This window comes from Bison bison, unplaced genomic scaffold (genome assembly GCF_000754665.1).
Source record: "Bison bison bison isolate TAMUID 2011002044 unplaced genomic scaffold, Bison_UMD1.0 scf7180017864119, whole genome shotgun sequence".
Lineage (NCBI taxonomy): Eukaryota > Metazoa > Chordata > Mammalia > Artiodactyla > Bovidae > Bison > Bison bison.
The window spans coordinates 460,005-473,320 of record NW_011494691.1 but is presented as its reverse complement, the minus strand read 5'-3'; the positions used below and the strand labels follow the sequence as shown (position 1 = coordinate 473,320).

The following is a 13,316-nucleotide window of genomic DNA, read 5'->3' as shown; positions in this document are numbered from 1 at the left end:
TAATTCCCTCAGCACACTTGGATTTTGATGAAATCAAGTCTCTCCCAGATTAATAAACAAATAGAAGATAATTTTAATTATAATCCCAATGATTTTTTTTTCTGAAATTTAATAAAATTATCTTAAAGTTAATTTGGGGGAGAACAAGCTCAAAGAACAACATCCATCCATGTGTGTTCATTTGTGTCCAACTCTTCGCAGCCCCATGGACTGGTACCCACCAGGCTCCTCTGTCCATGGAATTCTCCAGGGAAGAATACTGGAGTGGGTTGCCATTTCCTACTCCAGGAGATCTTGTCAACCCAGGGATCGAACCTGGGTCTCTAAAAGCGAAAGTAATGCAGAACTAGTTCTACTAAGAATTTGAGTTAAACAATACATATTGTTTAATGGGAGAATGAGCAGACAGAGAAGTAAAACATAACACAAAGTTCAGAAACAGATCTAAATGAAATTTTAAAAAATAGCAGAAGAAAATGTAGGCAACTATAACTTTTTATGTAATCCTTAATTAAGTAAGGAAGGCCTTTCTAACCATGGTTTTGTGTGTGTGTGTGTATGCATAATTCTTACCAAAAAATAAGAAAAAAACAGCATGCTTTAGAACATGAATGAACCTTAAAAACACTATGCTAATTGAAAGAGCCAGGCACAAAAGGCCATATATTCTGTGTGAAAGTTACAGAATTGGCAAACCCATAGTGCAGTAGATTAGTGGTTGCCAGGGACTGGAGAGAGAGGATATTAGGAAATAACTGCTAATAAACATGGGAATTTCTTTTTAGAGTGATGAAAATGTTCTGGAATTAGGTATTGGTGATGGTTGCACAACTTTTAATATGCTGGTAACCACTAAATTGTCTACTTTCAAGGCTGAATTTTATGATACATTAATTATACTTGAGAAAAAATTTAAGGATAGATCATTTCTACTTGGGGTATCGTAAGAAAAAACAAAACAAAACAGCATGCCAGTAGAGAATGGTTAAGGAATGTCTTTAAAAAACATTCAGTGACATTTGTTAAAGGTGGCAAGACATACATTATTCAAGACCATATGAATGGATGCAGGGACCATTGCAATGGGATTTTACAGTAAGGGTGAGAGACTGGGCTCCACCCTGAATAAAGCACGGTCAAGTGGGAATAGATAGCCAAGGAGCAGAATGGGAGTCAGTGGGTGGAAAATTACTAAGAGGAAGCACCAGGGTAAGGGGTTTGGCTAAATTGACCAACCAAGCTTATGCTGAAGGTAGGATGGTAGAGTAAATCTGATCAAATATTGAGGGTTTGGGGTGCTGGTTAAATTAATTTAGCAGGGTTCTTGCTAAAACCAGTGTTACCAAATTCAGGTTTGGCTGCTCACCACTCAAAAGCCAGTAATTCCAGAGGCAAGTGTCAGTAGAAAGCAAAGACGCTTTAATCAGAAAATTTGGCAGCCTTGGGGAGGAGGTGGACTCATGTCCAGAGACCAACTCCAAGGATTCTGCTCAGCCATGACAGTTTTTAAAGGGAAAAATGGGGAAAAGAATCTCAGAATTGTCGAGGCAGGAGGCTGGGTTCTGCATCATCTCTACTGAGTGCAGACTGGCTGACTCTCTCTCTCCAGATATTACCTTGCCCCCTTGATCTGCCAACAGGATTCCTTAGGGGGCCATTGCAGGGTAGAGAGCTAACCATTCTTTAACTAGTTAATTCTTCACTCTTCTTTTTATCCTGGAGAAGAATTCGCAGGTTAGGCAAGGCATGGTGTGCGTTCAGGACAGCATAAGTCAGGAGTTAAGTTAAATTGCCTAATGATCTTATTCCTACATTAGGTTCTTTAAAGGTTAAAAAGGGAGGAGAAATGGGCAAACAGGAAAGGGGCAAAAGAGCTGCCTTTGCTCGGTTTTACAAGGAAGTGCACAGATAGGTCTACGGGAGAAGGTTCAGCACCTAACTGGAGAATCTTTGCCAAATGTGAATTTACAGTCTTTAAAAAGATTAATAAACCTGTAAAATGCGAAAGCAATAAGATGAAATATGTGCCTGTTTACTTGGCAGTGATGGTAGGAAAATACAAGTTTCTTTCATTGAGTAGGTTGTAGTCTAATGGAGATTTTCATAATATGGTGTTGGTGAAGGGCATCTCAGCAATGTATTTCAAAAGCCTTAGATTGTGTCCTAGTGATTCTGTTTCTAGGACCTTATCTTGAAAAAAAATACTGTGTGCCATTTAGAATAAAGTTGTAAAGTGCGAATTCGCTGGTGGTCCAGTGCTTAGAACTCCACACTTTCACTGCCGAGAGCCTTGAGTTCAAATCCTGGCCAGGGAACTAATACACCATAAGCCAAGAGATATGGCCAAAAGAAAAAAAAAAATGTAGTAAAGTGTAATAACAACAGAGGAAGATGTTTCTACTGCTAGGGAGAAAAATTAGAATGTATAGCAAAAGAGACCAATAGAAGTGCACACAGGAAAAGCTGAAGAGATAGGTAATTTGTAATTTCTTGTACATTCTTAACTATATTTTGTTTAGCTATATTTTTCAGATATTCTACACTGGAGGTATCTTTTGTAATCAGAAAATAATATAAAAGTTGTTTAATATAATACAATTTGAAATTGGTGAAGCTTTCAGGGGAGTGTTTTGTTTGGTGAGCAGATTGCAGAAATGAGATTACAAGTTCCTTATTTCTCCTGTTTCAAAACTAGAGATGTAGGAAAGATGTTTTGGAAGTCCTCAAAATCCCAAGGCCTGATTCTCACCCTTTAGTTGCCCATATGAGTGATGTGTAGTTTCAAAAGCTAACTGATTAATTGATAGTTTTATAACATAGACTATATTGTGGTATATTCACTCCAAGAATTTTTCTCTTCAAATAAGTCATTTTGGGCTTTAACACCAGAGTCATATTGAGTGGAGTTCTTTATGATTATTGACTTGAATTCTGTTTCCCAGATGTAATGATTTTCTTCTCCCATTTCCTAGACAGAATCATGAATAAACTGGAGGACAAGCAGGACCAGATGATACCATGAAGAGAAGTTTACAGGCCCTCTATTGCCAACTGTTAAGTAAGTCGATGTCACTTTTCTTCTGGCCTAGAATAGACCAATGTTATTATTTCACTGGTGCCAGAAGCTCACCCACCTTCTGGAGGAAGACCAGTGTTTGGCTGGTGAAGGAGAACAGTACATTTCCCTCTGCTTCGTCTAGGTCCTTGAGTAGCAAGCATTAAGTCATTCTGTTGCCTCAGGCATCAGTTACTGTACGTAATTATTGTAGACTTTTATATGATTATTCTAAATTGGCATGTTAAGCACAGTCAATTTGAAAATGAGTATCAAAAGCGTTAATACTCTTGGTTATGTGGCAGAATTTAAAGGGGTTCTGGTATGATCCACTCTGGACTCCTCATGAAGAGGGAATGGTCGGCTGTTAGGATTTAGTTACATAGAACCTGTTACCATTCAGTGACTGTACAGCCTTTATTTGGAGTAGTTTTGCATAGTTCCATGTGTTCTTGAACAATGAGTGGTGAAGGTTAATTTGTTTAGGTTTGGTGGTGGAATGGCGAGTGTTCGATCATGATTTTCTTGGCACATTGCTCATGTGTTTTGTGGATTGTACCATAAAAGTGCCAGTTGTCACATAGGGATTGTGTGATCTTTGGGACTGGATTGTTACTGAATGAATGTAAAATCTAACACCAGCTGGTGGGTTTGATGTTCAGATTGACACATTTGGGACAACAGTCATTACCCACTCCAGGTCAAACCAAAGCCAGTGAATTGGGAAAACTTGAAATTCATTGTGCTTATCTGTTTCTTGCTGAGGTAAATAGAGGACCTAGCTTTCCTAGGCTGAGTGCTCCTTGTTAACTTTTGCCAAGAAAATAACATGAAAAGAGATTGAGATGCAAATCACCAGTCAGCCCTTAGGATTTAGCAGTTCAGGTTATGTTGTATCCCCAATGCAAAGCACTTAATCTACAGGCAGCATTCTGACTGGGTGTTTTAACTGACTCATTTTTGCTATTAAATTCTAATCCCTGAAACACAGATCACGTCAGCCTGATTTCAGCCTGGTGGAGCGTCACCAAGAGTTATAGGGACTCTCTCATGTTTTTTCTCCATGTATTTTATAAAGTTTGTTGCTTATTTTTTTAATGATAAGCTTGCTTATTAGAGAAAGGGCTTTATGGATTGAATTAGCAGTGTCATCAAGGAGTGATTAATTCTGCCTTGATGAGAGAGGGAACATTTGAAAGATAAATAGGATTACACACACACTCAAGAAGGCGAGGCAGTTTTTTATAGTAAAAAGAAACCAGAAGTGAAAAAGACCATAGTTGATTTAGAAGGCAGCAGGTTTGTTGAATTCACCTATGCTGATTATATGCCCCAAAGTTTGCATGGTATTATACGGTCATGATTATACAGTGGAGGTGATGAATAAATTCAGGGGATTAGACCTGGTAGATAGAATTCCTCAAGAACTATGGACAGAGGTTCATAACACTGTACAGGAGGCAGTGACCAAAACCATTCCAGAGAAAAAGAAATGCAAGAAGACAAAGTGGTTGTCTAAAGAGGCTTTACAAGTGGCTGAGGAAAGAAGAGAAGCAAAAGGCAAGAGAGAAAGGCAAAGACATACACAATTGAATGCAGAGTACAGAGAATAGCAAGGAAAGATAAGAAGGCCTTCTTAAATGAACAATACCAAGAAATAGAGGAAAACAGTAGAATGGGAAAGACTAGAGATCTATTCAAGAAAATTGGAGATATCAAGGGAACATTTCATGCAAGAATGGGCATGACAAAGAACAGAACCAATAAGAACCATACAGAAGCAGAAGAGATTAAGAAGAGGTGGCAAGAATACACAGAAGACCTATACAAAAAATGACTTAATGACCTGGATAACCACGACTTAACTTCCATGTACCTCAAATGTAAAATGGGATATGACCACCCACTACATAAGATGGTATTCAGTGAGGTAATATGACATATAGAACACCTACAATAAATGCCTCTTCCCTTATTGGGCCATCCTGTCTGCATGAAAAGGATACAGCCTCCCTAGGAGCTCCTCTGTAACTAACATTTGCATGGGACTTTTTGGTTCACAAAAATGTTTACAGGATTTAATCCTTACAAACCTTATATGGCAAGTGGAACATTGACTATCATTGATCTCATTCTACAGAAGAGAGAGTTGACATGATCAAGGCTGCCTTTCCCAGGTCATGTCACAATTCTTTTTAAAAAAGTAACAATAGAAAGTAAGGAGCATCATCACAAACATTTAAGAATGTGACATTACTGGGGAGGCGCTGAGTTCTGAAGTGACAGATTTGGTCTTTGCCTGGGTGCTGTGTCCTGGAAATTTACTTCATTTTTAAGAAGACCAAGACAATCCTTTTGAGCTTATGAAAGTAAGTTTTTATATACCAATATCTGTTCAAATCAAAGTCATTTGGATACTAACTCAGAGTTAAGGAGTAATGGTATTTAGTAAGTTAAGCATTTGCTCTATACACAGGAATCTGTATTTCTTAAATCGTACTCTGTACTATTGGTACATCTTGCTTATTCTCGCATCCTCTGAATATACTAACTGTGCTGACCATACAAAAAGTAATCCTTTGCTCAACCCAGAGAACTGTCCACAGGGCCCTATTACTCAAATGGTGGAAGATAAAGAGAATTCCTGTAGTAGATTTGGGTTCCTAATCTGTAGCATTTAGAAGGTAAGAAGTATCAACTTTTCTGCCCTCTACCTGGACCATGGAGATTGCATCTGTCTCAGCCTCAAATTATGCACACAGACACACACACCCCAAAATCCATATTACTCAACTCTCTAGGCTCTTTGAGGCATAATGAGAAGCTGCTTGAGAACAGAGTTCATTTCTGTTGGGATGATCTGCCTCTCGTCTGATCTCTGGAACTGGGCAGAAAGCCATAAATATACTTTACAATGAGCAAAACGTCTTTTGTGTTTTTTCAGTGCTAACTAGCGATTTTTGCCAACCAGCTACCCAGTGATTTTATTTACTTCTTAATGGCATCACCGACTCGATGCACGTGAGTTTGGGTGAACTCCAGGAGTTGGTGATGGACAGGGAGGCCTGGCGTGCTGCGGTTCATGGGGTTGCAAAGAGTCAGACACGACTGAGCTACTGAACTGAACTGAATAATCACTTAACAATCGTCCCTCTAATCACTTCTTAAACTAAAAATATCCAGATAGTAATATCTTCCACAGGGAGTTAACATTCTCCATCTCTTTTCCCTTTTATCCCATAGTATACCCAGAGCCCCACCATGGTACCTACTAGGCCAGTTGCTCTAATGTGATCTGAAGCTCTCCTGTGCTCATTAAGAAAGAAAACAATCTGACTAAATTAACTAATGCCAAGGTATGCTTAATTGGCTAAGGAGAGTTGGGAGCTTTTCCATAACCTTCAGGGATATTTGCATTAATAAAGAAATTAATTTTACCTTCTTAAAGCAAATGCTGTCAGTGTTGTGGTTTTTTTTTTTTAATATTTGTTTATTTTTGGCTGCATTGGGTCTTTGTTGCTGTGTGAGGGCTTTCTCTAGTTGTGGTGAGTAGAGGCTACTCTCTAGTTGCAGTGCATGGGCTCTAGGGCATGTGGGCTTCAGGAGTTGTGGCTCACAGGTTTAGTTGCTCTGTGGCATGTGGAATCTTCCCTGCTAAGTCGCTTCAGTAGTGTCCGACTCTGTGCGACCCCATAGACGGCAGCCCACCAGGCTCCTCTGTCCCTGGGATTCTCCAGGCAAGAATACTGGAGTGGGTTGCCATTTTGTTCTCCAATGCATGAAAGTGAAAAGTGAAAGTGAAGTCACTCAGTCATGCCTGACTGGAGCCTACCAGGCTCCTCCATCCATGGGATTTTCCAAGCAAGAGTACTGGAGTGGGGTGCCATTGCCTTCTCCCTGGAATCTTCCCAGAGCAGGGATTGAATCCAAGTCTCCAGCATTGGCAGGTGGATTCTTAACCATTGGACCACCAGGGAAATCCTCAGTGTCGTTTTAAACCATACTGAGTATAGCAGTTTAAACAGGTAAGTTTGCCAGGGCCTGTCCATTTATTTGGATCTCTTTGAGTCAGTGGTCTTGAATTTTCATATTATTTCTCTTTCTGGCTTATCCCTTGCCTCTTTGGCCAACTAAAAGCAGAAATAATCTGCTTATGCCTTATTGTCACCATCCTTCTGGATTTCCAGTACTGAATACCTGAAGTTATGCATTTGGATATCAGTTCCCACAGACTCTTAACTTGTGAATCCATTTCTCTGCATCTGCGTTGTCTCTGCTTAAAGAAGGGCTTCCTATGGTCTTACCTGAGCCCTTTTAATCATCTCCCTTCCTGCTTCCCTTATCTAAGGCCTCCTCCTTCTAATCCACTTTCACATTGCCACCAAACAGCAGCCTGTCCGCTGCTGATGATCTTTCGATGGCTTTGCATTACCAGGAACAGCAGTTCTCATAGTGTGGTCCAGGAAGCTCTGGGGACCCCTGAGACCTTTCCAGGAAGTCTGTGAGGCTCTCCTTTTCCAACCATATTATCTTTATGAAGCCAGATTGTCTTTATATTCTTCAGCTATACTGCAACAGATTAAATGCAGAAGCTGATGTGAGAGCCAGCTCGCTGTCTTTCATAAGCCAGATCTTAAGAAGATTTACAAAAATATAAAATAATGGTACAAACCTAAACAGCGTACTAAAAAGCAGAGACATTACTTTGTCAACAAAGGTCCATCTAGTCAAGGCTATGGTTTTTCCAGTAGTCATATATGAATGTGAGAGTTGGACTATAAAGAAAGCTGAGCACAGAAGAATTGATGCTTTTGAACTGTGGTGTTGGAGAAGACTCTTGAGAGTCCCTTGGACTACAAGGAGGTCCAACCAGTCCATCCTAAAGGAGATTAGTCCTGGGTGTTCATTGGAGTGACTGATGTTGAAGCTGAAACTCCAATACTTTGGCCACCTGATGCGGAAAGCTGACTCATTTAAAAAGACCCTGATGCTGGAAAAGATTGAGGGCAGCAGAAGGGGACAACAGAGAATGAGATAGTTGGATGGCATCACCAACACAATGGATATGTGTTTGGGTGAACTCCGGGAGTTGGTGATGGACAGGGAGGCCTGGAGTGCTGTGGTTCAGGGGGTCACAAAGAGTCGGACATGACTGAGCGACTGAACTAAACTGAATCCTTCTCATAATTTTTTTGTTTTAGCAAATATGGTTGTATTTTATTTAAAATGTTATATATTAACATGTAGTGAGTTTATTGTTATTTTAATGGGTTAATATTTTTTGTTTCTCAGTTCTAATAGCTGGTAAAGAATCCACCTGCAATGCAGGAGACTACAGTTGAATTCCTGAGTCAGGAAGATCCCCTGGAGAAGGGATAGGCTACCCACTCTAGTATTCATGGGCTTCCCTGGTGGCTCAGATGGTAAAGAATCCAACTGCAATGCGGGAGACCTGGGTTTGACCCTTGGGTTGGCAAGATTCCCTGGAAGAGGACATGGCAACCCACTCCAGTATTCTTGCCTGGAGAATCCCTGTGAACAAAGGAGCCTGGTGGGCTACAGTCCATGGGGTCACAAAGAGTCAGACATGACTGAGCAACTAAGCACAGTACATCACATAGTAAATATTAGTAGATATAACCCATATAAACAAAGGTTCTCTTTTAAGAGTATAAAGAGGTCGTGAGACCAAAATGTTTGAGGATCACTGAGGGATTAAGCCCAAATTTCTTAGGTTAGCACTGAAGACTGGTTAATACTCTGGTCCCAGATTGCCTTCTTCTTCCACCTCATCTCTCACTGATTCTCTCCATGTACATGGGTGCATGCATGCACATGCACACATGTGTGTGCATGTGTGTGCACACACACACACGTGCACACACACAGTACTCCACCCAGGGACATCCACAGTATGCTGACATTTCATCCCTCACAAAGTACAGTAACCCATCAGTATCTGAGGGGGATTGGTTCCAGGCCCCCCTGTGGATCCCACTTCCATAGGTGTTTGGGTTCCTTACAGTCAGTCTGTGCATACTTACAGTGGGGTAAGACGGTATTTATTGAAAAAAAAAATCTGTGTATGAGCAGACCCATGCAGTTCAAACCTGTGTTTTTGGAGGATCAGCTTGTATTCACCTTTCTGTGTGCATATGCTTGTTTGCTTGTGCTTCCAGTTCTTCAATGTGGGGACTCCATTCACTCCCCTATCTCCAGTCTAATCTAGAACTTGACTCTTAATGGGGCTTGAAATGTAATTACCACGTTTCTGCGAATCTAGAATGTCAAGGATGTCATTAACTGTAAAATGCACTATTACTTTAATGAACCACTGAGAAAGAATTAATGAGTCAACTGTAAAACTATCACAAGCCATCAATTATACGTTACAATACAGAAGCACATGTATGGATAAAATACAGAATTACTAGAGTAGATTGTGGCTAACTGGGCAACATGTCCCTGGGTTTCTGCCACTAAATTCTCCTTTAAGACCAAGTCTCAGCAAACCCACCTGTATTCTAGCTCCCACCCGTATTCTAGCTCCCACCCTAGGTCAGCCCCATATTGCAAAGGAATTTCCTTTGGAAGCTAGAGAAAGATCCAAGTAAGTGGGCTACCCCTAACTGACATTGATGAGCATATGCAGTCTTCATGGTTTGTTTTTCTAAGAAGTAAGAGTAAGTTTTCCTTTACGTAAAGGAGGGAGAGCTGGTATAAATCATAACTGAATGATGTGGAATTAATGTCCAAACAAGTATTAACCCCAGAAATGTAGGCTCTTTTAAATGTTACAGGCAGTCATAAAGATATTGCATTAGTTATACAGTGGAAGTGAAAAATAGACTCAAGAGGTAAGAACTGATAGAGTGCCTGAAAAACTGTGGACAGAGGTTCGTGACATTGTACAGGAGGCAGTGACCAAGACCATCCCCCAAAAAAAGAATGCAAAAGGGCATAATGGTTGTCTGAGGATGCCTTACAAATATCTGAGAGAAGTGAAAGGCAAAGGAGAAAAGGAAAGATATACCCATCTGAATGCAGAGTTCCAAGGAAGAGCAAGGAGAGATAAGAAAGCCTTCCTAAGTGATCGATGCAAAGAAATAGAGGAAAGCAATAGAATGGGAAAAACTAGAGAACTCTTCACAAAAATTAGAGATACCAAAGGAACATTTCATGCAAAGATGGGCACAATAAAGGACAGAAATGGTATGGACCTAACAGAAGCAGAAGATACTAAGAAGAGATGACAATACACAGAAGAACTATACAAAAAAGATCTTAATGACCCAGATAACCATGATGGTATGATCACTCACCTAGAGTCAGACATCCTGGAATGCGAAGTCAAGTGGGCCTTAGGAAGCATCACTGTGAACAAAGCTAGTGGGGGTAATGGAATTTCAGATGACCTGTTTCAAATCCTGAAAGATGATGCTGTGAAAGTGCTGCACTCAATATGCCAGCAAATTTGGAAAACTCAGCAGTGACCACAGGACTGGAAAAGGTCAGTTTTCATTCTAATCCCAAAGAAAGACAATGCCAAAAAATGTTCAAACTACCAGACAAATGCACTCATCTCACAGGCCATCAAAGTAATGCTCAAAATTCTCCAAGCCAGGCTTCAACAGTACATGAATCAAGAACTTCCTGGTGTTAAAGCTGGATTTAGAAAAGTCAGAGGTACCAGACATCAAATTGTCAACACTGGATTACAGAAAAAGCAAGAGAGTTCCAGAAAAATAGCTGCTTCTGCTTTATTAACTACACCACAGCCTTTGACTGCATGGATCACAACAAACTGTGGAAAATTCTTTAAGAGATGGGAATACCAGACCACCTTACCTGCCTCCTGAGAAATCTGTATGCAGGTCAAGAAGCAACAGTTAGAACTGGACATGGAACAACAGACTGGTTCCAAATTGGGAAAGGAGTATGTCAAGGCTGTATATTGTCACCCTGCTTATTTAACTTATATGTAGAGTACATCATATGAAATACCAGCCTGGATGAAGCACAAGCTGGAATCAAGATTGCCGGGAGAAATATCAATAAACTCAGATATGCAGACAATACCACCCTTATGGCAGAAAATGAAGAGGAACTAAAGAACTTCTTGATGAAAGTGAAATAAGAGAGTGAAAAAATTGGCTTAAAACTCAACATTCAAAAAACAAAGATTATGACATCTGGTCCCATCACTTCATGGCAAATAGATGGGGAAACAGTGACAGACTTTATTTTGTGGGGCTCCAAAATCACTGTAGATGGTGACTGCAGCCATGAAATTAAAAGATGCTTGCTCCTTGGAAGAAAAGTCATGACCAACCTAGGCAGGATTTTAAAAAGCAGAGACATTACTTTGCCAACAAAGGTCTGTCTAGTCAAAGCTATGGTTTTTCCAGTAGTCATGTATGGATGTGAGAGTTGGACCATAATGAAAGCTGAGCACCAAAGAATTGATGCTTTTGAACTGTGGTGTTGGAGAAAACTCTTGAGAGTTCCTTGGATTTCAAGGAGATCTAACTGGTTAATCCTAAAGGAAATCAACCCAGAATATTCATTGGAAGCACTGATGCTGAAGCTCCAATACTTTGACTACCTGATGGTAAGACATTAGTCCCTGGAAAAGACCCTGATGCTGGGAAAGATTGAAGTGGGGAGTAGAAGGGGATGACAGAGGATGAAATGGTTGGATGGCATCACCAACTCGATGGACATGAGTTTGAACAGGCTCCAGGAGGTGGTGATGGACAGGGAATCCTGGCGTGCTGCAGTCCATAGGGTCGCAAAGAGTCAGATATGACTGAGCGGCTGAACTGAACTGAACTTGCCTCAGAAATGAAGAGTTTTCACTTCCTCCACCCACCAATGAAGGTGCTTCCCTTTCTCACTGGAGGTGCCTGACTATACCATCCATGGAGGATAACATGTGCCAGCCACAGTTAAGGACTCAGGTTGTGGATTAAGACTGCATGCGTGCTTGCTAAATTGCTTCAGTCTATAGCCCACCAGGCTCCTCTCTCCATGGGATTCTTTTGGCAAGAATGCTGGAGTGGGTTGCCATGCCCTCCTCCAGGAAATCTTCGTGACCCAGGGATTGAACTGGTGTCCCTTATGTCGTCTGCATTGGCAGGCAAGTTCTTTACCACTAGCGCCACTTGGGAAGCCCCAGGTTAAGACTACTTGGGCTCAAATCCTGGTTTGCTACAAATTATTATCCAAATGATTTTTTCCTCTTTAGGTACCAAATCTGCCAGTTAAGCATGCCTCCAAATAGCTGTTGGAGCGTCTGCCCTCCACCCCTTGCAGATCTATCACCCCAGAGGCCATGAAAGTAAAAAAGCAAAGTGCTACCACCAGTAGCTATAATAATGGTAGTGACACAATCTGTTCTCCAGTAAGCATTATGGAAATTGGAGGTGTCCATTTCATCAGCACCACATTTCAGTATTTCAGACTGGATTACTCCAATTGGCTTTCGTTGCTGGTTCTCAAATCTAGATATACATTAGAATCACCTGGAGAACTTTTAGTAAATCTCCTTGCCCAGACCCCACACCAGATCAATTAGAATCTTTGGGAGACAGGGTGGAGAGTATGGGGCCTGGGTATCCAGTGATTCTAAAATGCAACAGGGTTGAGAATCACTGGCTTAGAGCAGTGATAACCATGCAACAGAATTACCTGGAAAGCTTATTTAAATACAGATTGCTGGGCACCACCCCTGGAATTTCTGACTCAATATATGGGGATAGTAATTTGCACTGCTAAATTTTCTCTGATGCTGAAGAAGCTTTGGTCCAGGGACCACACTTTGAAAATCACTGTCTTAGACAAAAGAAGTGCTGTCTCCTGGAGCCAAAGATGCTTTCAGTTTCCCTGCATCACTTGAGCAGGGTGAAGTGGTGAAGTGAATCTTGGAGCAGAACCAGGGTCAGTTAGGAAAGAAGAGGAAGAAAGTTAGAAAGGAAGGAAGAGGAGGAAAACCAAAAGAATCACAGTGTTGTAAGGTTAGGAACTGTTAGAAGTTGAGGTTTCAGTTACTCCTTGGGATACACTGGAAATTAGTTTTCACTCTGTTTTAAAAAAGGTCACCAGGAATGGATTAGCTGAGCTTATGTTGTTGTTGTTCAGTTCTCAGTCGTGTCTGACTCTTTGTGACCCTATGGACTGCAGCACCCAGGCCTCCCTGTCCTTCACCATCTCCTGGAGTTTACTCAAACTCATGACCATTGAGTCGGTGATGCCATCCAAC

At 40.9% G+C, this 13,316-nt stretch overlaps 1 protein-coding gene across 2 annotated transcripts in view; it reads left to right on the top strand.

The window, feature by feature from the left end:
- The window catches only part of TMEM108 (transmembrane protein 108), a 391,348-nt gene that overhangs the window by 213,874 nt on the left and 164,158 nt on the right, over nucleotides 1-13,316 (top strand). Inside the window, exon 3 of one of the 2 annotated variants that reach the window (XM_010839570.1) lies at nucleotides 2,973-3,058. In XM_010839570.1, coding sequence (XP_010837872.1) covers nucleotides 3,019-3,058 — 40 coding nt within the window. In that variant the 5' untranslated portion in view covers nucleotides 2,973-3,018. The remainder of the gene's footprint in view (nucleotides 1-2,972; nucleotides 3,059-13,316) is intronic. The other variant, XM_010839571.1, reaches the window with a different exon arrangement.